The following is a 26,466-nucleotide window of genomic DNA, read 5'->3' as shown; positions in this document are numbered from 1 at the left end:
GTGGAGACGCCAAAGCGAGACGGACGTGCCGTCCCGCACGTGGAGCGACCCTCTTTCCCGGCGGGTCGGCGCGCGGCGGGGACGTCTCCCGCGTGCGCGTGGTGACCCATGCTTCTGCGAGACCGCCTCGCGTGGCCGCCTTCGAACGCGCCACGATTCGCGTGACTGTACACGCGAACGACCAGGCGTTGGGATCCAGCATGGAGCGAACATATTTGCTCGCGAGGACGCGGTGAGTCGGACTGCTAGATTTGTCGCGCGCCCATCGGCATGTTTTGTGGATAGCAACTCGGGTAGCAGGCATTGATGTATGAAAGGTGCAATAAATGCCCTTGTGATTGTTTGCACTACTGTGTTGTCATTCCTTTGTCCCAAGAGTACGGTGTGAGAATCCCATATCAGACCCCACAATATATATATATATATATATATATATACATACATATATATATTTTGCCTGTGCATGGCGTTACAGTGGAAACAAAAATAATGAAGTGAGAAAATATGGATGGGGTAGCTGCTGCTGCTACTTCTAATGCGTTTGACATCCTATTGTCAGAATTTGCAGAAATAAAGCGAAAGTATGAATTAAAAGTCGTTCACATCCACGTCAACAATGATGCAGTAAGCTTTTAGCCACAACAAAAAAGTGGAAAGGTAGAGGCAACTCAAAGGACACCTCAGGAGATGTGGGTGAGAGAGCTCTGGTAATGACACTTTTTAGGGTGGGGGGTAGCGGCTTGGCTACCCCCCACCCTAAAAAGCTTGAACATAACATCGCCGAAGGGGGCTCTGCCACACCCACCCTCCCCCCTTGGAAAACTTCCGAGGGAACCCCGCCCCCCTCTCCCCCTTCATAGTCGGTGCCTATGGGTGGGCATGTCCATATGATGTGGGAAGTGTTCATATAGCTCCCACCGTGGATGCACAGCAGGGGGTCGTTGATGGTAAGGTTCCGCAGGAGGTTAAATCACGCAGGAGAGGGCAGTGTGTTCATTTGTGCTTGTCACATGAGTGGTCCTTGGCGGCAGGTGGGTAAACCAGAGCAAGGTGCGCTGAGTTATGGCAACGGAGAGATAATGTGAGCAGTGGCATTGCGGAAACAAAATAATATCTGTAGAGGAGCACAGTACATCACAATAGTGTGATACCTTAGTGAGAAAATATGCCGGTTTCTTGCCTGACAAATGATTAATCAAATTTACTTAGGTCTGCAAAGAGGTTCTCTCTCTCTCTCTCTCTCTGGGAGTGTTAGCCTGTGCCACTCATGACAATGGCAACAGGTGTGGAACATCCTTCCAGTTTTAAGCGTTTCTGTGTTTTGTGAACAACAGCAATTCTTGCACTCTGAAATCCAGGCGGCGAAGGAGGCCATGCAGCGAAGTCTTGGCCTGTGGCTACCACAGCACGAGCGGCTGCTCCTGGGAGAAGAAGCTGGAAGTAGCGACCCTGTGGAGGTGATTGCTTGCTGACACGTAAACTCGCTGCTGTGCTTTTTTTACTTGCTGTTGTGTCGTTTGATGTGATCAGCACTCTTAGGATACTTTGCACACTTTCCAGTATCTATGTCCTGATCTAACCGTTTTTCTTTCATGCCATGTCAATGTGTGTTTCCCACTCATCATAATACCGTCAAACCCACTTATAGTAATACTAGTTTTAACAATATATCGAATATAATAATGAGCATCTGTAGCACCCCGAACTTTTGTGTGTGTTTTATGGTAAAATAAACTGCTTACTACAATGTTCTCATGCCACGTTATTGCCTATAACAGTTGAATCTGGCTAGTGGGTGTCTGCGCTAATAGGGGGGGAAAAAGGGTGAGCTCATGGCTATGAAAAAGAAAAAAAAAGTGCACTTCCGCACTTGCCTATATGCCACATTTTCAACGCAACTGCCTGTGTGTTGTGCACTCTGCCACCCCTGCCACATCGCCAGCCTTGCACGCCTTCCCCGTCTCGTGTCCACCACTCCAATGCACAACACGGCTGTTCCAACATTCACCCTCGCCATCGTCCATCATCAACACTGTCGACTTTTATTTTGGAGAGGTAAAAAGAAGACAGTCAATGCGTACGAGGTTGGCAATGCAACAAAAATGGTGGCACGCTTTCTGTCGTTCTTTTTTTTTTTCCTTTCCCATGATTTCATGTTCCTTTTCCTTTTGGTGCAGACATCCAGTAGCCAGATTTAATTGTTATGATGAATAATGCGTCGTGGGAACATTGTAGTAAGCGGTTTATTTTACCATAGAACACACACAAAAGTTTATGATGCTGTGGCTGCTGATTGTTATATGCGAATATGTATTGTTAAAATTGCTAATATTAAGTTTGTTTCACTCACAAAAAGGTGCACAGCACCGCAAATGAAAAGGTGCTGCAGGCGGTTGCCAGTTGTGGTGTGCCAGGATTCGACCGTTTACTGCAAGGTTTAAGGGTGCACTACACTGCGGCGGCACCTTGCCTTGCACCCCATGCAATAGAGGACGGGAGTGCAGGGTGTGCCGCTGTGCCTCAGAGAATCGAGGGCCTAGGTGCAGCGAGCACACCATGGATAGGCACAGAAGGTGCAAAGCAACTTGGATGAATCTAATAGACCTGTTATAATGGTGTCAAAGTAAATTGTTTTGATGTCGGTCCCCTCTGCTTTCCTTTCTTTATTTTTTTGTGCAACCTGGTTGTAACATTTATTGGTTATAACAATGGAATTTTCTTGACGCCTGAATATTGTTATCAGTGGGTTTAACTGTAAACATCATAACAAATAAAACGTATCCTCACCAATTACGCAATTATCATAAGATGCATTGCTAATTGCATTGATGTTGCCAGTCATCTCCAAATAATGGATGCACTGCCAATCATTTTTATTATTATTATTATTTCAGGTTTGTCCCCTAAGTTACAGTAGTCGAGTAAATGGAGCCAAGCTACTAATTGAGCTGGAGATGCTTGATGTAAGTATGCTGCGTGACATAAATTATTGCACTTCAGTTGTTTGGACAAGGGTCGGAAACATAACATCAATGTGAGGCACACAATAGAAATGAAAATAAGAAGCTGTTTTGTTATGTGACTCCAATATCAAAAAGCATGGCTGATAATAACAACAACGAGGTAAATCACTTTTCACATTGCATACATAAGAAATGATGTGCACATTAGCTGGAAACTTGAATAATGTCGCTTATTCTTATGCAACCCACAAAGCCCGATGTAATATTCTTGCTACGCTAAGTTTGATATCTCAAAATTCTGATTTAACCATAGGAAGCTTAATGCAAAGCCTGTAGTAACATTTTTCATTAAGCTTGAGTGAGTTTTTATTTGTACATAGTAAACTCAGCAAGCCAACTACGAGTTAACTACTGTAGTAATTGTTTTTATGTTCAACTGTCGTTCAACTTCTGGTACTTTTTTTTCCCTCTCTCGATAGTGGTTGCCAGTGCTCATATATGCGTATGATACTGTTCTAATGTTTGTCAAGTTGCCTTCCTTCAGTGTACCTTCTCTTAATCTTATTAGTCGTCGCTTTCATTTTTTGTTTTCTTATTATATTTACATATGTTGCATTGCTTTTGTATTTTCTTTTCATGTCTGTATGTATATATAAGTACGTGCATACGCAAATATTTATGTATTCTGCCCTTCCTGCTTGGGCCCTCATTTGGGCCTGCAGTAGTGTATAAATAAATAAATAAATAAATAAATAAATAAATAAATAAATACTCTGACAACATTTCATTGATCTTATTGTATGGATGTGCTCCGCATGGCCAGAAATAAAGATGAAGAACATCGTGTAGTTTTCCTTGATGCTGATTAGTGTTTTGGCTTTGTTTACAGGAGGCCAACACTGTTCTCGATGGCTTGGTTGAAGAAGATGACGAAGTGGTTGATGTGTGGTACCTGCTTGGATGGCTGAACTACCTCCGTGGAGGAGAGTTCTGGGGCAATGCGCGATACTACCTTAACCAAGCTCGCCAGGTGAGAATACGTTTCATTCTCCCGTTTTCACTGCTATGTTAGTGCATACCTACGAAGTTTTATGATTTTATCATAAAGTGCCCAATTTTCCACATACTTTCGCAAGTACCATATAGGTGCTTATATGTTTACAATTTTCCATAATCTGTGTTCAAAATTGTAAATGCAGTGAGTGTTGGTTTATGGAGTCACCATAACTGCTGCATCTCACCTAGTCGTGGTGCCATGTTGGCAACACTGAGTTTGTCGGTTCGTATCTAAATCCAAAGCTGATGATCCTTTGTGGAAACATAAGTGCTCGTCTTTGCTAACCCTGTCACTCCTGTGTGCATTGCTGGCAAAACTATTAGCGTCTTCGATCACCCGCACCGGTGCGCACCGGGGCGCCTTGGTGTGCACTTTTCTTGATCAACCGCACCGGTGCGCACCTACCATCCTCGATCACTGGAAGCGCACCCTGTTGGAGCAGTTTTCCATTGCCCCGTCTCGCACCGAGAAAATCGGCGGTGCGCCGGGGTGCAATCCCAGTAAGCACTGCAAGACGCGCGCGCGCACTGCCGACTGCAGAACCGTGGATCACAGAACACCTATACAAACTTGGATGCTCTGGCCCGATAGCTGCGGTTGCAACGGAGTTGATGGAATTAGCCAGTGGAGATGTCGGCAATGAGAAAGGAAGCACTGCTAATTGCCGCAATTGATGAGCTTTTTTCAAGTTCGTCTGACAGCGAAGACGGCATGCTTATCGACGGCCGAAAGTGGAAAGGTTCGTTGAAAGGGTCGTCAGGAACGGGTCGTCAGGATTAATTATAAGATCCATTGGTGTTTGCTTGCAACCAGGTATGTCGGAGCACGCAGTTTGACAAGGTTCGAGTGCTTGCCGCAGATGCTCAGCACCTGCAAACAACAAATTGTGTGCGCGCGCGTGTTCGCGCACGTCTTGCGCGCCAGGGGCAAAGTAGCGCTGCATGCAAGCACCCTGCAATGGGTGCAGTTTTGTCCTCGATGTTGACCCTCCGCAGTGCGCCACCACGGCGGTGCAAGGCGCACCATTCTGGTTTAGGGTCAACCCCGGGGCAAGGTGATCGAGGACGCTATATGGCACATGACCCTGTGCAAGCAGTCTAAGCGATGCCGGGGAAGAAGTACTTTCAAACATTTTTCCCCAGCTATTCAGCTGACTTTCTATTGATCAAGAAGTTGCACAAAGGTGAAAAGTACGCATACTGCAGTTAGTGCTGCTGCAGTGTCAACATTTCGCACGCTGGCCAAAAGGATGTGCTATTGCATCTGGGTACAAAAACACAAGGACTTGGCGAAAATAGTGGGCTCACACGAGAAGCTTGGAGAGGTCCGCAGCTGATGAGCAGATGTCGATATTACTCAGGCTGAATGCCTTTTGCTGCGTTGTGGGGTTCTAAAATGTGCTCTTGGGGCAAAGGAACGACAACACAGTAGTGCAGACAATCACAGGGGCATTTATTGCACCTTTGTACACTAATGCCTGCTAGCTGACTCGCAACACGTAGAATGCCAATGGACGCGCGACAAATCGAGGAAGTCCGACTCACTGCGACCGGATAGCGAGCGAATATGTTCACCCTGTGCTGGACATCAACGCCTGGTCGCTCACGTGTACAATCACGCAAATGGTGGCCCGTTCAAACGATTGTGTTTGTCCAATCCGGTGGCCCGCTGCTAGGCCACACAAGACAATCTCGCAGAAGCATTAATCGGTGCGCGCGCGGAATGTCCGCGCCACTTTCCGACCTTGAGCCAAAGAGGAAGAGCCTACTCCCTCTCGTGTGCAACAAAACCCGCCGTTACGTGGCGCTAACAGCGCCACACTCGCGCCATTTCTTGTAATGCTCTGCAACCAGACCGACCGCTGCCGGCACTAAGCTACGCAGAGAGTCTGTATTACAGGATATGCATGACATGCAGGGAAAGCAACATATCAAGGGACACGTGAGAGTCTCGCATCTCCACATCTCCCCAACCTTAAATCACTGCATATTCCGGTGAAACATGTCACACTGTCCAACATCAACACGTGCTTTGCGAACAAGAGGTAGTAGTACATGCAGCAGTGGCTGCGCTGAGGAAATGTCCACGCGCTGTCTATGCGAGCTGACATTGTCCTTGGGGTACACCGCTGGCGTCCGCTGGTCACAGCAGCTCTGCAGACTTGATGGCACAACTTCAGGCCAGGACTCCGAAAACGGTGATGCGGCATGAGCAAGCGTTGCTTGTGGCAATGAGCCCTGCAGGCGAGAGCCGCAGTAGCTGTTGGTGACTGCCGGCTCTTTTCCCTGCCGCCGAGGGTTGCGAGCCAAACATATGCGACCGCCGAAGTCACTGGGCAGAACTGGTCACAGCATCTCCATTGCCCAGTATGGCTCTATTGTAGTCTAGTTGTAGGCTAGCCGAGTTGCTATCCACAGAACATGTCTGTGCAACAACATGATGGGTGTGCAACAAATCGAGGAAGTCCGACTCACCATGACCAGATAGCGAGCGAATATGTTCGCCCCATGCTGGACACCAACGCCTGGTCGCTCGCGTGTATGTTCACGGGAACGGTTGCGCGTTAGAACGATCACGTTAGTCTATTCAGGTGCATGCCTCATGAGACAGTCTTGCAGAAGCATGCATCGGCGCCCGCACAGAACGTCCGCACCACTTGCCAACCCGAGCCATTAGGTGGCGCTAGCAGCGCCATACTCGCGCCGCCATCTCTCGTAATGCACTGCAACCAGACCGACCACCACCGGCACTAAGCTACACGAAGAAGCTGGATTACAGGATACGCGGGACATGGTGGGAAAACAACATGTCAGGGGACGCGCGAGTATCACGCATTCCCACAGCGTTCATTGTTGAACACAATGTGCTGTTCATGACTACTGATCGCGCAAGAGAACTCCTTCAGGAAATGTTCCCGGATTGTTGTGACGGGTTTGCTGTACATTTCACGTAGCCAAAATGCTTCTGAGAAATAAAATGGTATTTTAGTATTTCTTTGTGTAATTGTAATATCTTTTGGCATCTCGTATAGTATATTAAGCTGTATGTGGTTGGTAGGTACACACTTGAACCACTTTATAACGAAGTTGATGGGGGAGCCAAAATTACTTCGTTATATCAATTATTGCCATTTACTGCATTATGCTATATGGAGTGCGCAGTTGTAAACATGGAAATAAGAAGGCGGCATTGTGGCTCACAGAACTGATACACGGCCACACATGTGGTAAAATTTGCATAAAACAAGAAAATAATCTTTGACACGACTTCTTAGCACCCGACAAGCTTCAGAATGCCAGGGTTGAATGCCTGATCTCTGCCACTTGTGTACCATGCTAAGCCATTCAGAGGGACAGTTATGGTAGTGCGCACATTCGTGCATAAATTGCATAGTTTTACTTTCAGTTCTACTACGCAGCACACCATGTGTGAAGAGGGGTGCAACTGGGGTGGAGGGGGTTCACTAAGCATCTGCCTGCCACCCCCGAAGTCTGTGTACAAGGATACCTGGCATAATAATGTGTGACAACGCCTCCTTCACCAGTCAAGCCTGAAAGAATTCCTGGATTTGCCACTCTATGTGAAAATGAAATTTCTTGGCACAGTCTGCTAGGTATATTGCTAGACTGGTTACTTAAGGCAAGTTGGCACAGATGAAAATGCATGTTGAAGAAGCCTTACGATAATGTGGTAGGCAACCCGCTGTCTGCGCGCCGTGGTGATGGTTTTCTGGTAAGCACGACTCCACAGGTTCAATTCCCAGCTGTAGCCACTGTATTTTGATGGGGGCAAAACGTCAAAAATTTTTGTGTGCTTATAATCAGGAGCACTTTAAAGATCTTTAGGTGGTGAAAATTAACCCGGAGCCCTCCACTTCACTGCTGCTGTGGCGTGTTAAATCAATCAATCAATCAGTCAATCATGTTATGCAACAGCCTTTATTAAATCCAATCAATCAATCAGTCAGTCAATCATGTTAGGTAACAGCCTTTAGATAGCTGCGCTCCGTTTTACTGGGATGGTCTTTTGCACCCACTTCGCTCGTCACGGTCGAGCAGCATGTGGCACACAACACAGCGTTCCGCTGTGTGATTGAGGAGGCAGCGAACATGGCTCAACTGGCTCATGGCCTCCGAGATGCACCAGTGCCAATGTGATCTCAGAGGCCATGTCCAGCTGCTAGCCCGTGTGGCGCACCGCAGGCAGTAGTAGTGGGCTTCTTCGATTATGCAGTCCCCAATTATCTGTAAACTGCCCGTGGCTTCCAGTTTGACTAGCCCTGACAGAAGCGCACGTGACCATCACATGATCCATCTGCTGAGGCACCACAATAAGGAGTCACTCCCCTGGCTGCTGTCGTCTGCTCGCAGTTACTTATAGGTAGCCCCTCTATTCAGCGAATTCATTAGTGTGGCCGACACCGCCACAGCGCTTGCATAGTGGAATCGCCGCCTGAGTGCATTGAACAGGTGTTCAAAGCTCAACTTATGTAGTGCTCTTACTCTTCATGCCACTTGAACCGCTGTAATTAGGCTAGCTCGTTGCCTGTGAAATTTAAGCTGAATTCCGACATGAACATAGACAAAATTGCAATCGTACAACGTCGCTGTTCATGTAGAACGTGGCTGCTGGTATCCTGAAAGCGCATGAGACCGTCTACTAATAGCCCAACGCACATCTCGGAAAGAGCGAATGTATGCCATCTACTAATTGTACATGTCAAAAAGCAAATGCTTGAACTTCGCAACAGATTTGGATCAACTTATGTAAGCAGTAATTGGCAAAGTTCACGATTGTATAGCACCCAAACTACCAGCCAGAAACAGCCACATGGAGTATGATATGCTTTCTCGCACACCAGTTTCATTCACCTGAAAGGTGATATCTACAGGGTGTCTACCAACCGGGAAAACCGGGAAAACCGGGAATTCTCAGGGAATTTGAACAGTCTGGAAAAACTCAGGGAAAACTCAGGGAATTTGTGCTTCTATCAGGGAAAATTAGCTGTAACTTTATTGAAAGGGAACGAAAGTCGTGTTAATGCTGGCTCCAGTAACAGAGGAATCGCAACGAATCGTCATTGACGCCGTGTCATCGGCACTACATATTGCCAGAGTAGTTAACGACCGATTTTCTAGACGCCCGATTTTTCGGACATGCCCGATAATTTGCACGGTTTTACGGCACCACCGCGTACTCCATATACTCAATGTATATTGCCCTGACTGCAGGTCTGAAATGGCATCAATCAAAGCCGCCACCGCCGCTATTTTGATTATCTCGCCGCCTCGAACCGGCACTCTCGCAGGCAGATCCGCTGGCAGCCGTAACCACCACCGCGGCAACGTTAGGCCTAGCTGCTTCTATGTTCACTATTAAGCTTCTTGCCGTGCGGTGCCGTGTTTTTCATTGAAAGAATTCGCCGCTATCACCAATGGCACCGACTCCGCCTTTGTAATCCTCGCGATTGGCTTTGAAGCTCGCAGCGCACAGCGCGTTGCGTAATGCCAGTCTCCGAAAGTTAGCTTCGCCTCAGTACAATAATGTTAGGCTGTGAAGCATGACAAGCGTGGGAAGGGGGCAATTGTCACGGGACATAGTATGTATTCCTTAATTACCCATGCGTGCACCCCGTCTCTTGTCACAGTACAAGCCCTGATATGCCTAATAAGGGTACTGGCAGGCCTTCAGAGCTTTTTCAGACGTGCCTGTGGTAATTTTAGCCCTTAAAGGCAGTTAAAGGCATGCATTAATTTTTTCAGACTGTCCGTTTTTTTTTTCAATTTTTTTGCGGCCCCTTGGAAGTCCGAAAAATCAAATGTTGACTGTACAACTGACCAAGAGGATGCTTCAGATGATCCATGTGGTGAAAGCATGGTAGAAGGAGGATGAGAACAGAAAGGACCGATGCACTGAGGAATTAACCGGAAAGGAAGGGTGCCGCCGCCTTTTTGAAGGAGCTTGAGCTAAAAAAACTAAGTGTTGGCTTACGCTGAGACACAGGTGTCCCTCATCCACACCAAAATAAATTGTTTAGGCAGTGAAACCCAACACTGAGATGTTGTGTACGGGCTGAGAGTATGTCAGGACAGTTGAGGTTGACTTCCCAGCTGCTGAGAGAGAACCTTAGTTGTGACAAAGTTCAGGACCTCATACAGATGAGCTTGCTATCAGTTGATAGAAATAGCTGATCTTAAAAAAATATTTACTTATGTGTGCATCTCCTTTTCATTCGTATTTGAAAATGTTCGACTCAATTTGGAATGGGCTTTACCATTTCTTCCGCTGTGCATTTTACTAACACCTTCCTTCTGTTTTCTTTTTAAATAAAATAGATATTACTCCTTACTATTCAAACTGGATTAAGTCATTTTTTTGTTTCAGCATGCTTACTAGAGAGGGACAGCATCGGGCAACGTGGTGTCAGCCTGTCTTGACATAAAACAAAGTTCTGGCTCATTCAGGGAATTTCGCAAATGTGCTGAGGGAAAACCTGGAAAACTCAGGGAATTTGGAAATGTCAACTTGGTAGACACCCTGATCTACCTGTTTACTGCACATATAACAATGAGCATGACAGCTTTCGCAAAACGCATAAAAAAAAAGCAAGTATGTGCACCTGACCCCTGTGTTTATCTCATAAAAAACACGAAGGCTAAAGGTGCAGCAGTTACACAGCTTCTGAAAAGCTCACATGATGGCACACAAAGTATTGGTGTAGAAGAAGCGATAGCTGGATGCACAGTATTTGCCATCTGGAATGCAGAAGCACACATCATCTTTCACAACATGGCAGCAAATGCCGGGCGCATCTTTTTCAGACAGCTGTCATCTGCTATAGCTGCATGCACCAATCTGAGCAAAAATCTGGTGACAACTCCGAGAGTCCATGGATAGTCCGTGGCTTCCAGTCCGTGAAAAAAAGAATTCCATTCTGGCTGCTGTCGGGAGTGGCTACACAGCATGCCGTAGAGATTGAGATAAGTAAATGCATCAATCTCTCGCACTGCTTCACATAGCTGCGCAGCATGGCACAATTTGCACAGGCTTTCACGTGACCCCCTAGACTGTGCGGGGGGAGATCTCGGAGGCTGCGCCACGCAGTGGAAGTCAGTGCATTTATCTTTCACTCCACCACGCAGCATTGCGTGGCTCGCACATCCAGGCACGCACATGATAGGCCAGGGGAGAAGTAAAATAGTGATCCGCTGCTTGTGCTCAGGTGCATAGCTACGCGCGACAGTAAGAAAGACCTGTGTGTTTCGACGGCATATCCGAAGTGGGGACACGGGAGTTTTAAACTGCCGAGACGAATAAGTGCCGCACCCCGTGGAAAGTGATGTATTCGGCGCGCAACGATTGGGGTATTTTTTGGGTTTTGGAGATGAATCTAGTTCGTTGTATTCATTGTACAATTTACAGTTTCACTTCGTTAAAATGAGGCTTTAAATACGTGGATCTCTATGGTGATTGCAAGAGGAGTTCAACTTTGCTATATTCATTATTTTGTTGTGTGTATACCGTTTTGTTATAATGAGGTTCGAGTGTACAAGTGGACCAGATGAAGGGACTGTAAAGACATTGGTGTTAGTGGCTGTTATTCATCACTAATGCTAATGTTATCACACTGAGCTCATCTAACCAGATGTGTCTGTATCATGCAATTTTCCAAAATGATAGGGCCAGTAAGTACTGTTATCATTATATTATAGTATTAGCATTCTTAGTGTACAAGGGCGAATTCCAAAAGCAAGTTTCGTCATTTTTTTGAAAACGAAAACAGTACACCAGGTCAAACAAACGATCAACATAAGAATCCACACCGGTTGCTGGTTTAACGAGGGAAAGAGCATCAGCGGAGGAGGAACGGCGCATGCAGAGTGCCTAAGAAGAGGGAGTAGCAGCAGATCAGCATGCTCGAGGTTATTCGAGTACAAATCATGATGGCAGTCATACGTGTGCTGACAACGTGGTTGCCAGTGGAGGGTGTGTGCTGTATCCTGCATGAATGAACACATGGGACTGGTGTGTCCATTGTCCATGAATGCCTACAGATCATGTATGGTGAAGAGATCATGTCTCAGGCCTTGCATCGCTGGGCACCGACTTTTACCAGAGTGGTTTCTTCAAACTGATTGCATTCTACGACAAATGTCTCACTGTCGGTGGTGACTATGTGGAAAAATAGTGCAAGGTGTATAGTTCGTGATACCATGGTGTATTTTCTTCTGGGAATAAAATTTCTGTGTGAAAGTAAATGACAAAACTTACTTTCGGAATGTCCCTCATACTTCACGCACTTTGGAGGCGCTATCTGTCTATCTATGTATGTTTGTATCTGACCGTTTTCCTGCCTGCCTGGTTCACTGGGTAGTTCGTGGTCAAATGGTTAGCACATCGGGCTGCTGTGCTGAGGTAGCAAGGTTTGAAATCAACTAGTGGACAAATTTAAGCCACTGATTATGAGGCAGTGTTTACACATGTGCCGCTCTCTGGCAAACGTCATTCTTGCCAACATGAATGACTGTAGGTCTGGGACTGGGTAGGTACCACTGTTCAATGAAGCTCTTTGATGCCGACTTAGAGCACTGGGTATGTGCCACTCGGTCTCTTCAGCGACCATCTTTGATGCCAGCTTGGATCACTTAGTATGTGCCAGCAGGTGTGTGCTGCTCTTTATTGAATGTCTTTGATGCCAACTTGGGTAATTAGGTATGTGCCACTGGGAATGTGCTGCAACACGACGACGAAAAATATCCCTTAAATTTCTTCAGTGCAGAGCGGCGTTGTACCCTCGTTACAAGGGTTTCTGAAAGACAGCATCAGCAGACTGCGCCACAAATGCGCTGGTTATGTGCCGCTTTCAATGAACGCATTTCACGCCAGCGCTTTAAAGAGCTGTGCCATGAATGCACTGGGTATGCACCACTCTACCATGAACCTCTCATCAACTTGTCACTGACTGTGCAACAGACGAGGGAACAATTCTTACCGTTTGCAGGCACTGGCACACCACACGTCTGTTCTTGGAGGCCATGTGCGGGCTTCTCGGCCGTGACGCTAGATAGTGCAGTGTGTCCAGATAGAAGTGCGAGAGAGAAGCCCGGTTGCCGCATGATGCATTTCTGAGTGTTTGCATGTACTGGCGCACTGTGCATTTCGGATGCCACGGGCAGGTTTAGTGCCGCCAGTGCTAAATGGCGGTGCTAGAAGTTCTTAGGAGAGATATGTCCCATTGGAGTACACTCCCCGTGCATAACTTGTTTTGACGGTGGCGATATGTTGTGTTGCTCTATTGATTCAATGCTAACGCATTACTGTCAACAGTCATCGTGAGATGGGTTCTGCCACAATTTTTGTTATTAATAACAATGTATATTTTGATGCAAGAGCGTCAAATGGGGCATTGAACGGAAAAAGTCAGCGTCTGTCATCTATAGAAAGAAAACGGCACCTCATTTCCTATTGGCTGTGACGTTGGATCCCGAGCTATCCTCGACGAAGTTCCCATCAGTCGTAATGTTGTGTCACAACCTCGCCTCGACGGAGCAAAGCGGGCGAAAGGGCTGCTGTTATAGCGCATCATTCTGACTCTTGCTCTTAAGCCTGTGTTGTTCGGTCGTTCTTTGTCTGCACAAGCTCTCGTCTACATTCTCACTGCTTCTCGGTAAGGTCAAATCAAAATGCGCAATGCGTCCCAACACATTTTCTTGCTCGTGAGGAGTTCATAACACAAATGACTGCTCAGCGGCGTTCAATTAAACATTAATACTTTCGAATTCACACCTCATAAGATGTACTTAGGTGACCTAGGATTTCTTAGTGTGTACGCAAATTCGTGTGTGCACACATATACTGAGTTAGACAAAGCTAGATGATTGGTCTAACACTTTTTTGAAGGAATGCCAGTGTCTAGCTTCTTAAGGCAGGCTGATATTGAATATGCACAAGGCTCGTTGTGCAAGTGGCTTGTCTAGAAGGTGAGTTTGCATAGAACAAAAGTTTTCATCACCACATTTTGCATTAGGTTGATTTCCGGATACCACAAACTTCGGAAATTAGATGGTTACAAAGGTGCCTACTGAGTGTGCATAGCACGAAAGATAGCTGTCCGATAGTTATGCATAGGCCTAGTGCACCATTACTTGGAGTTCATTTGTGGATCTTGCTGATTTGTCAAAAGCGTGGCTGTGTGTTTGTGTTTGTGCAGGTGGCCCATAAGGTGCAGTTTGATGACGCAGATGAGTTGGCACACATTGAGGAGCTTTTGGCCGAATTAGGGCCAGAGCCCGAGGGAGGAGATGAGGAAGACAAGGCAAGCTTTGCCAGTGAGAGTGAGGAAGAAGGAGAAGAAGCAATGGAGGTGTAAGACACTTGGGAACACTGTGTGCAGAATGAACTGATAGTGAAAAGAAAGTGCGCCGTTTTTAAAATGTGTGCAGGCAGCAAGCAATATGTTGTCATTCTTTATCATACTTGACTGGACTTCAGATTTTCAATTGGATGCCCTGTTCAAGGCCAAACATCTTTCTTTTTTTTGCTGTTGTTGACAGCTTTGTTTAAACCCGCCGTAGTTGCTCAGTGGCTATGGTGTTGGGCTGCTGAGCACGAGGTCGCGGGATCGAATCCTGGCCACGCCGGCTGCATTTCGATGGGGGCGAAATGCAAAAACACCCGTGTACTTAGATTTAGGTGCACGTTAAAGAACCCCAGGTGGTCAAAATTTCCGGAGTCCTCCACTACGGCGTGTCTCATAATCAGAAAGTGGTTTTAGCACGTAAAACCCCATAATCTCTAACAGCTTTGTTTAAGGGATATGAAAGAGAAATGCCAGGTCAGATAAAACTGGTGGAGTGGAACCACGGGAAGCCTTTTTCGGCAGAAAAAGATCGCCATATTAGCAGACTTTCCAACGTCTACATGCGAATCACAGATCTCGGACATTGTGCATGCAGTCTGCAATGTTGTCGCTGCCAGCAGCAGTGGGTAGTCTGACAATTAATTTATTACCTAATTTATTAGGTATTAATGAATAGTTATACATTCATTTGTATGAGTCTGGTACAGTGCAGTCCACTTATAACGATATCAAGAACGAAAAATCCGATTGTTACAACTGATCATCGCTATAGCTGGATTGCCATAAAAGAAAGAAAGAAAAAAAAAAAAGCTGCCGAACATACCGTCATATCTCCAAAGCCAAATTTGTCACTTACGATATAGAATTGACGTTATATAAAGAAGGCTGTGAAAAATAACATGTCTATGTATGCCTCTAAACAGCGTGTCAAGCGTTAGGCACAGAAATAGTAAAAAATCTGCATTTGCTTTCGCGGAAGTTTCAATTGACAACCTCGGTGTGCATCGGGTCCAGCAGCTGTGCGAACAGCGGCGGCTATAATTTACTGTGAATGAAATCAATGAGCGGCTCTATCGACGACAGTGCACTTTGCGTGAACATTGGGGTCAGTTTCAAAGACGGGCCACTGTCAACCTCGTCGCCCATGTTGCACAACGCCGCTGTCTGTCGCTGTAATGATCGCCCTATCGGAAATTCTTCGCAGAACAAGGCAGCGCTATCGGCACTTGGAAACTCCTCCATTGAAGCACCACCTATTTTATCGTCAGTAGCGACGTGGTCCCACAGTTCAGCAATGTCAGCGCCTGCACCGTGTTTTCGCACAGGAGGGTTTCGCCCTAGCGCACAATTAAGCCTGCCATTTCCGTTCATCGGCACGGTCACTGGTTCTAGCCTTAATGATCGATTTTCAGAATCGTGGATATCATCAACTGTGCGTGTCTTGCGAAATTTGCAGCTTCGTCCCAAGCGACACAGCTTCGCGCTTTGTCGGCGCACCGACCGCTGCTTCCCCAGCACATTTCTGCGGTCCCCGAGGAAAGAGGGAGCTTATAGAAAGAGAGTGCAGGCACGATTCGCTTCTCGCTTTTTCTTCTCTCTCTATCTCTCTGTCTCTGGATGCTCGCCAGCGATGCAAAGCAGCTGACGCCATCTTGTGGCACGCCGTGCCAACTTGCGATGCTCTGAATCGGCGCACTGGCGGGACAGGCTGCGCGGTAATAGTGGCAGATACGAACTCACGTAGGCAAACTTTTCACCCCGTCTCAGTTAATGGGAACTTATCAAAGCAAATTTCACGATTGTTCTGCATGGAAAACACCACCCAAAAGGCAATATTTAGATCATTATATCTGATATGTGGTGAATAACATATCGTTATATATGGTATTTTTCTCATAGCCCTAATGCATAAATTGATACTCTGGTCAACTCATCGTTATAACTGATATATTGTTATATGTGGTACCATTATAAGTGGACTGCACTGTACTGTGGTCTGGCCCATTTAGGGCTTAGAGACAGGTTACAGTCGAGAATTCTCTGTGGATAAGGCGAGTGGATAATAAGGCTGTGGATAATTTTCCAGTGATATAATACGACACCTTTTCGTATTCAAAGGGAGCTGACTTAGTGGAGGGACACTCATTCATTGGACATCACTAATTTTAGTGTATCATGACCACATAAAACCAACAGACAATGACGCCAAGGAAAGCATAGAAGAAATAACTGCGGTTTAAGCTGAACTGTTGAAAATAATTAAGAAAAATGAAGTGAGAGTAGACGAAAAGATAACTTGTCGCCGATGGGAGCCAAACCCAGAACCTCCGCATTATGCATATGTTGCACTACCAATTGTGCTGCAGCTATGGCTATCACTTCATCCACTAACTTGGGCATTTAGCCCTAGGAGTGTTGTTAGCTAGCGCCACTCAGAGCCAGGGTGGGTGAGGGTCTCGAATCTGGCAGCCTTGATGTCGTTAGGTAGCATGCGAGGGTTAATTAGCCACGTGCCTGTTCTCCGAGGATCACATGTCACGTGATGCCTTCGGGGAAAAAAGGCTCTAACTGGCACAGGCTGACACTCCTAGAGCCAGATCTAGTAAACATAAATGCTCAAGTTAGTGGACAAAGTGATAGCCATCGCCATAGCACAATTGGTAGTGCAACGCACGCGTAATGCAAAGGTTGTGGGTTCAGCTCCCACCGATGACAAGTTATCTTTTTGTCCACTTTCATTTACCTTTTCTTCATTATTTTCTGCATTCCAATTTAAACCACAGTTAACTTCCCCAATGCTTTCCTTGGCTTCATTGTCTGTTGACTTGATGTGTTCATGATGAACGAAATCAAGCGCCTCAGTTCCCTTTCGTCTCTCGTTATTATTAGTGGAGGCACTTAAGAAACCTTGCACTTCAAGGCAATCATTCTCTTGACGTATGGAAATCTCGTGACGTGCAAACATGCCAAGCTAGTAGGTTTGGAAGCCAAGAAATTCATTTTCTGGCAGACGAAGCTCAGGTAGTGCCACTTGACAAATGCCTGTGGTGCTTGCCAGTCTTTTTGGTTGTAAGGAGGTGGCCTTTGTGGATGTCCCCACATATGCTGTCACATTACTGTGCTGAGCATATGTCTGTATGCACCATAGTTTTTGAAGGTGCGTGCACCACCAGCCAGAGTCGGAAACCTCGATTTACCCTGTGCCTTCTCTCTGAGATGGTCATTTTTGAATGCTCTTCTGTAAGTTATCCTGCCTCCTTAAATGGCCAGCTGTAAACGTTATTATTTTCAAGGTACTAAATAGTGTCGCTTGCATCATGTTCAAGCGACACAGCACTTTTCACAAAAAATAAAACACTGGTAAGTGGTCAAGTACCAACCTACAGGGGTTCATCGCCTTTAAGGGGGCAACCTGGTTCTGAAAGCGATTTTTTTTTTTCAACCAATCTTTGTGAAATTATGCATACTTATTTAGTTTTATTGTGATAGCAAATATATTGACACTCCAGGTGCATTTCTGCCATCGTCGTTGCCCTCACCGTGATGTTCTGTATAAAGTCCAAGTGCACCAATGTCGCCGTGTGCTGCACATGCTAGTGAAAGCGTGCGAGAGTGAGCCAGTTTTGGTGGTTCTCTCTTGCGCATGCAAGGGAGGAAAGCAGGGAAGCAGTGCACCGTCTTCCATCACGCGCAAGGTATGACAGGGGGGGGACATTCTACTCTGGCAGTGGCTGCGTATGGCACAGCTGTGCAGGCTCTGTCTTGAAAGTGATCTGCGATAGGGGCAGAGTGCGCCAAGCGCTGATAGCTTCGGGAGCGCTTTGTTCCCACCACTTAGTTTGCATTGAAGTGAGAGGCAGCACACAGTCAATTTGCTCGATGCTGCTGCCTCACTTCCTCTCTCCGGCGTTTTGACAGCGAGTGTCTGCGGTCATTGAATGAGATGTGTTCATGTTTGCTTGTGCACGCTTGACACCATGCTTTTTAATTTAGTTACTAAGCGAATGTTGACGAGTTTGCATAGACAATAAAAGTACTGTCCTTGCTTCATATAGCTATCTAATAATTTGCTACCACAATCGATGCTTCGCCTTTTGAGTGAAACTGCAACTTTTTTTCATGCCGATTTCAAATATATATATTTTTTGTGCAGGTCAATGGGTTATAGAAAATGAATTACAACTTGCATACAGTCATTTCAGGCCTCTATTTGGATAATGTGGCAAAATAAAGATTTCATTTTAATGCATGGATCAGTAGCCGAAAACATGAAGAATGCAGTAATTCAAGTATTTTTAGAGAGTGGTAAATAAAAGTGCCATTATATTACAGTGACGTTCAGTTTCGCAATATGGCAGGAAATAGAGCAAAATATTTAAATTTCTGTAGCTAGAAATTTAAAATCCGCTAACATTACACTGCTTATCATACATGCTGCTTTCGACTGAAAAAAAAAAAAGTTTATCTGCCCCGGGTCCCCAAATATCAATGCTTGTAGACTGCAAGAAGTTAACAAAAAATTCGAGAAAACCACAAGAAACAACTCAAGGGGAGCATGGGTTTATGAAGTTAACTTTGCTAGTAATTGACAAAAATGTTGATCCATGAAGCGAGGTGTCTTAAAGATTAGTGCAAAGAAAAGAGGTAGATACTGCAAATGTCAATTCTTAAAAGATGTTTGTCTTCTTTCACGGTTTTCAACCTCCGAGGACCAGGCTGCCACCTTAATGCCTTTTTATCCGCCCAGATATGTCTTTTGTGATGAGTGATTTATAAGGAAGAAATATGTAGGGCAGCCAGATGTTTCCATCTAGGTTGAAATGTTGGCATTAAGGTTAAATTTAATTATACATACCAGCTCTCTGGGTTACAATGGCAGAAGTTTGCGGAGATTTTCTTGCTCACTCTTGTAGTGCCTTTGTAGTGCAATCTGGAGATCCTTTATAAGAAATAAAACTTTATTCATACGCACATGACTGCAGTGCACCTTCTGTGCCTGTTCTCCATTCCACAATAACCAACACCGATTTCTTCAAAACGACTATATTCTAGTTCATCCCTGCATTTACTGTCATGGAAAGTCACAGCAGCACACAAACCAAGTCTCTGGTCCAAGGTGGCATCATTAAGCAACAACACACGAGCAACACGCCGTCTAATTAAACCTACATCAACATAGGTGTGCTCGCTTTTCAAAACAGGTGGCTACTGCCAAATTAAAATCATTAAGCTCCCTATATACCCTGCTCCACTGAGTGTCTGGTGTGTCGTATCGTACAAAACTCGAAACTCGACAGCCTCTGACAACTACCATGCAACATGTGGCAGCCACAGACAGCTATCTCGGTGGCTGGCGACAGCACCGCAACAACCTGCGAAGCACTACCCAGTTGGATGGGGCGGCTTGCATTCTGGAGGATGACTGCAGAGTGAAGTGCAACTGGACCTGCTGACTGCACTGCTTGAGGCACTCTGCAAAGACTGCTTGCTGGTTTTAAAAAAGAAAAAGAAAGGAAAACAAAAATCGAAGTGCCAAGATGTGGGTTTGTTTAATCACTCGCATGCATATAGTGCTCTAGCATTGGCAAGTCACATGCAGCTGTGCCTTTGGTGGAAGGTAGAGATAAAGGTATAACTCATGTTACTTATGCTTGAAGACAGGTGATATGAGTGTGTTTAGTTGTTTGTTACATGTTGATTACACCAGTTATCATGAGATCACCAAAGCTAAGCAGCATTGGACCCTCCATCAGTCATCAGAAGAGACCACTTGGTAGTGTAGTGTGCCGACAGCTTTTCTTGTGTCGTGGAATAGGTCCACTTATTGCCTGGACTGACAGTTTTTCCTTCTAGCAAAAAAAGAAAAGAAAGAACAGTGGTACTTGAACTTTGGTATAATGATCGTAGGTATAATTAAATTAAAAGATTTCTTGCTGTTATCAACATGTAATGAACATATGCTTAAACAAGTACCATTAAACATCGATATAATGAAGTATTTAACTTTTAATAATTTTTGTCCATAAAACATGCATTTAGAACCTCAATATAACGAAGCACACTTATACACTATTTCAATGCAACGAAGTTTCACTGCCGCCGGCACAAAGAAATACTGGGACAAATGGAAACATCCACAGCCAGTAGATAGTCAAATGGTTGAATTACACAAGGCTGCTTGGGAACACACCTCTTAAATAACACTGAGCAACCAAGAATGACCGCCAAAGTGGAGCAGCATCATGCTCCGTACAAAGGTTCGAGTGCGATAAGTTACTATTGCGTCCTGCGCGTTGTATATGCGAGTGAAGGCGTGCGAGGGTGAGCCGTTTGATGTGGATGGTGGCTTGATGAGCGCCGTCTATTCATGCGAGCAAGGGGATAAGGGGGGAGGGTAACAAGCTCGCGGTAACTCCATGTAACACCATCAAGAGCGTACGAAGGGGGGGAGGGGGCAGGTTGGCTAGAGTCTCTTTTTGTAGTGCGTCTGTGGCTTATCATGGCTGAGCGCATATGGGGCCCACACACCCTGTTTTAGAGGTAATCTGCCGCATGTGCCGAGAGTGGACGTGCTGAGATGGCATGGCACTGTTCGCTGTCTTCCCGAGCGTGTAGTGTTGGCAGATGCGTAATCTCGAGTTTAGGAGACGTGCTGGAGCTAGAGGCGGATGAAGCATTCGCCGGCACTTTTCATGATAGCGTCATGCCACTGCAGGCGACTATGAGCTGCGGGGGCTGAGTGGACGCAAAAGGGTAGCTGACTTCGCTTCGTACCTCTGATGCGAACAAGGCGTAAAATCGTATCTTTCGTCACCAGCTCTCAAATTCAACAAAATGATTATTTTTTTCTCATTCAGATTTCATTTGTTCGATTGCCCCATATTTCAGAAAATCTTGTGGCCCCTCCGCGTAAGAAAAATACATCAGCGACTGTACTTTATTTGCATAAAAGGTCACATTTTATTGTAACAAAACTTCTATATAACGAAGCAAATTGCTGATTTTACCGGCTTCGTCATATAGAGACTTAGCTGTATACGATGATGTTATTTTCGTGTTGGATGCGACTTTATTATAAAGAGGTTTGGCTGTGTCAGTAGTAGAACCCTCAAAAACTGACAAGTAACCACGATCAGGGTCATGAGAATAAAGATGGGAGGTATGTTTTGTGTGAAATATGCATAAAAATTCAGCACTCCAGGATACTTCAGCAGTGGCAGGTCTATTCAAATCTATTTATGAATAAACACAATTATTTTAATAGCAAGGTCTCACAATATTGTCAACACAATAGAACACGAGGAGATGGTGAGCTCCCCAGTGTAACAAATGAATGAAAGGCTCCCTTGTTTGAACAGACAATATGGAATTCTTTGACCAAGAATGAAGGCAGTTACAAGAAGTGATGTTGGTTAAAACAGCAGCATATTTGCACCTGTTATGATATTGCACGCCATATGCCAAGAAGCAAGGTCTCTTTTGCAGTATAATGAGCTAACGTTTAAATACTGGTGTCTTGTAATTGACTTAGGTATTACCTTGGTGCTGGAGGGACAAAACGTGTGCTTTGCTTCTTTTATACAATGCCAGGAAACACATTGTCTGTGCATGATGTTGAATTTTAATTATCATGCTTTCACAGCACACAATATTGTAGAGTGGGCAACCGATACTGTTAGATACTGTAATAGAGCACCTCTTTTTGACATCTTGAAATTCGAGATTGCAGCACAATAAATCCCAATGTTCGGGCAGTAAGGCAACAAATTGCATGTTTTAAGCCGGCTTCAGAGTTGCACAGCTTGTTGGGGTTCCGAACTACTTCTACGATTTCGCTAAAGCAGCCTCATCTACTCTTCAGAATCATCTCAGCTCAACAACTGCTTTTAGTCTCCTATCGGAACATGCAGTGGATGTACTCGATCTGCCATTGGAACAGTTTTTCGCTATACGGAGCAGAAACTGTATGAGAAGAACTCCAAGTCTGTCTTTGAAGTTCTGAAACTTGCCACGATTGCTCGTGTTCATGTCTATCTCAATATTTCTTCCTGTGCTGTCGGAGTAAGACATCAATCATCGATACATCCATCTTGACATGTGAATGGTGGATTTGGAGCACGAGGTCTGTGCCTAGAAATAGGTGAGACAATGCTGACCAGCCGACATTGATCACAAAAGAAGCTTTATATCTCACCACTGGAAAATGCAGCATTTCTTCATTAGCATAGCTAAGGTAAGTAGCCCTAAAGACTATGGAAGAAAGGAACATAAATAGGAATTCACAGTGCCTGCACAAGTGTCCCTAGGATGCTGTAGGTATTGAAAATAATTAAATGGCCACAATGCATGCGTAGTCACATTGGTTTATACACTACAACTGAATGATTAATTTTCTTGTTTGGTGAGATCTCATTAGTTACTGACAGTAACAGCACCTGCCATGGTTGCTCAATGACTATGGTGTTAGGCTGCTGGGCATGAGGTAGCGGGATCGAATCCTGGCCTTGGCAGCCGCATTTCGATGGGGGTGAAACGCGAAAACACCTGTGTACTTGGATTCAGGTGCACGTTAAAGAACCACAGGTGGTCGAAATTTCCGGAGTCCTCCACTATGGCATGCCTCATAATCGGAAAGTGGTTTTGGCATGTAAAACCCCATAATTTAATTTTTTTAACAGTAAGAGCTCCATGCCAAAGGACCAGTTTAGTTTTATTGCTCTTTCTTAAAACAAAAAAACACACAGAATTTAATTAGACCCATATTCCCAATCAGAGTAATAGTCTAAGGTTCATCTAACCTTCGACTGCTATATTGGGTGATATATGAGCAGAGTGTAGTGTCAGTGTGGTGACATGTGCCAAGCTGTAGCATGTTCTTTTATGTTTTACTTTGTCTATATTTGATTGGTGCTTTACCCCAAAATGAAACTGCATTATAGCCGTAATCTCTAGGTTAAGGGTTGCCAAATGCATTTTCTGTAAAAGAAAAGAAAAAAGCTGCCACAACATGTTCTCCAGTGCATATTTGAACGCCAGAAGGATATACCCCCCGCCGAGTCCCAAATTGAACAGGAGGCAGGCCGTCGCCTGGCGACAACTCCAGACAAACACGTTCCCTAATCCATTCCGTCTCAAACGCATCTTCCCAGATAAGCATCAGGACGACAGGTGCAAACTGTGCCAGGAAGGACCAGCAACACTCAAACACATGCTGTGGGAGTGCAATGTAGTTATAGGAGGGATGGCAGTTACTCCGGAGACCCTGTCGTCGAGGTGGGCCTCCGCTCTGCGCAGCTCAGACCTCGGAATCCAGACGTGGGCAGTCCAGCAAGCCCGTGAGGCGGCGTTGAGGCAGGGCCTTGACGTTCCTCCATGGGAGACCTGAGCCCGGGTCGCGTTAAACCTTGCCGGACGTACAAGAAAGTTGTATCCATCCATCCATCCACAACATGTTCTCACCTTCACTCTCTGTTTATCATCATCATTAGCCTATCTTATGTCCACTGGAGGACGAAGGCCTCTCCCTGCGATCTCCAATTAGCTCTTTCCTGCGCCAACCAATTCCAACTTGTGTGGGCAGATTTTCTTATTTCATCACCCCACCTAATTTTCTGTCATTCTTGACTGCACTTCCCTTCTCTTGGCACCCATTCTGTAACTGTAATGGTCCACCAGTTATCTAACGTACACATTACATGGCCTGCCCAGCTCCATTTTTTTCTCTTAATGTCAATTAGAATATCGGCTATCCCCATTTGCTCTCTGATCCATACCAGTCTCTCCCAGTCTCATAATGTTGCGCCTAACATACTTTATTCCATCGCTCTTTGTGCGGTCCTTAAATCGTTCACGAGCTTCTTTGTCAATCTCCAAGTTTCTGCCCCATATGTTACCACTGGTGGAATGCACTGATTGTATACCTTTCTTTTCAATGATAGTGGTAAGCTTCCAGTCAGGATCTGACAATTTGACTTATGCACTCCAATCCATTTTTATCCTTATATAAATTTCATTCTCATGATCAGGGTCCTCTGTGAGCAATTAACCTAGGTAAACTTACTCCTTCACAAACTCTAGAGGCTGACCATTATGCACTCTCTGTTATGCAACTGCAAATTATGAATATGTTGCCAGGTGCATGTTGAAAAAGAGCTACAATCCTGACTTGTGTTAACATGTGCCAACTTTTTTTCACTTAGTGGCAGCTTTTCATTCTTCCTGCTGTCTTTTGTTTATGATGTGCTACTTCAGTTGGATAGATGTCCAATTGAATTAACAGATAGCTTGAAGAGGTCTTTTGCGGTGTTAACTAGCCATTTGCATTCAAGCAAACACTTGTCTCATTTGCATTTGCACTTGACTCAAGACGGACAAGACACAGACACTGTACTTGATACGGACTAATACAGGCCATGATGGCCAGACTTTTGAAATGCTAAAAAAAAAGCATTGAGTTTGGTTTGTCAAGGCACCTTTCAAGGAGCTTGAAACCATTGCATTTCTTGCGCAGTATGTAGCTATAAAGGGATCTTTATAACATTCCCTTTCTGCAGTGACTCTCGGGGCTGTCTGCTGCTGCTGCTAAGGAGAGGATCACGGGCTTGATTCCCGGACGTAGTGGCTGCATTTGGATGGGGGCATAATGCAAAAACACTTGTATACTTATTTTTAGCTGCACATTAAAGAACTCTAGGTGGTTGAACCCTAAAGAAACCTGGATGGTCAAAATTAATCCGGAGCTGCCTCTGCTACGATGTCTCTCATAACCTGTGCATTGCTTCAGAATGTTAAACCTCCACGATTTGGCCTATAATTGCAAAAATTATTATATTTTTGCTGTTGGTTACATGTCTCATTTTCTGCATATGAGGGGAAGAAAGATAGTAGTTACATGGTTGCCCAATTAGTGGTGGTGTTTCTAGAAATAGCTGTACCCACATCACTTCGAGTGGCTTTGTTGACATTACAGTCAGAAACGAGCTTGAGATTGCCATATCAGGCAGTGAAGAAGCAGTATGTTGTATAGTCGGACTTAGAACCAGAGAAGAAGCAATTTGAAGATTTAAAATATGGTTAAGAAGTGCCACATTAAGAAAGAGCTCAACACCATTAACCCTTTAACTGTTATTGACGAGATAACTAGCCATCACAAGTATCCTCTGGTGCCGATGACGAGTTAACTCGTAGTGAAATTTGTGCTACTTTTCCACATGTGTATGTGTTCGGTTCCTTGCAATTTTGACAAGAACATAACACACAGTGACAATTTTTTTTACACTTGTATAAAATTTATTTGGAATTTGTCATGGCTGTTAAGAAGCTAAAATTGTACTTATAATAAAAAAAAGGAAGAAACCTTAAACGGGTCATTGTTGATTTAATGGCCTTCATTAGGCTCCTACAGTGAAGAAGTGAAAGCAGCAAATGGCCTTGCTTGTTATATTTAAAGCAGAATCTTGGTTTGAGCTAGTTGGTGTCATACTCTAGGATAAATAAGCAGTGCTAAACAGATGCTGACCGAGAGACCGATTCGACAGGATGGGCTGGCGTGCTCCATTTATCACGCAGAAATATACTAACTGTACATCACATATAGTGTATGAAATTCTGCTGAGCTATAGTAAAGTTTACGTAGGATATAGACAGGACAATGTTTTAACCACAGAGCGAGGCAACATCAAAACAACATAAGAAATGGATATGGCAGTCACTTAGCAGTTTACTGCAAAGAATTGTGCATGTAAAGCTTTGTTGGCAAGGCTAAGTTCCTAAAAAAGGCAAAAACTAAGCAGGAACATGAAATTGCAGAGGAATTTTAAATCACTAAAGCTGGTGATGTGTGTGTTAGGAAGCCATCGCTCGCCCTAATGGAAAAAGAAATATTATTCCTAGAGAACCTCAAACGACATGTGGTATTGTATGCTTGCTCACTCTCTCCTTTTTGTGTATGTGTGAGTGAAAATTCTATGTATTGCCGTTTTGTTTCTTAATAAACCTCAGTTAGCAGTCGGTGCCCGTCCTGTCACATGTGTTTGTCAGTTCGCATCTGTTTCGTGCCATTTATTTATCCTGAAGAATTACATTCA

General features: G+C 44.9%; 1 protein-coding gene across 2 annotated transcripts in view; it reads left to right on the top strand.

The window, feature by feature from the left end:
* LOC135918747 (uncharacterized) overlaps positions 1-26,395 on the top strand; it is a 39,028-nt gene extending 12,633 nt beyond the window's left edge. The window contains exons 7-11 of one of the 2 annotated variants that reach the window (XM_065452413.1): positions 1,359-1,457; positions 2,895-2,963; positions 3,853-3,993; positions 14,231-14,385; positions 24,934-26,395. In XM_065452413.1, coding sequence (XP_065308485.1) covers positions 1,359-1,457; positions 2,895-2,963; positions 3,853-3,993; positions 14,231-14,385; positions 24,934-24,985 — 516 coding nt within the window. In that variant the 3' untranslated portion in view covers positions 24,986-26,395. The remainder of the gene's footprint in view (positions 1-1,358; positions 1,458-2,894; positions 2,964-3,852; positions 3,994-14,230; positions 14,386-24,933) is intronic. The other variant, XM_065452414.1, reaches the window with a different exon arrangement.
* The last annotated feature ends 71 nt before the right edge of the window (positions 26,396-26,466 follow it).

The sequence above is a fragment of the Dermacentor albipictus genome, chromosome 1, assembly GCF_038994185.2.
Source record: "Dermacentor albipictus isolate Rhodes 1998 colony chromosome 1, USDA_Dalb.pri_finalv2, whole genome shotgun sequence".
Lineage (NCBI taxonomy): Eukaryota > Metazoa > Arthropoda > Arachnida > Ixodida > Ixodidae > Dermacentor > Dermacentor albipictus.
Note: the sequence above shows the minus strand (reverse complement) of the source record. Positions and strands in the feature narration are given on the sequence as shown.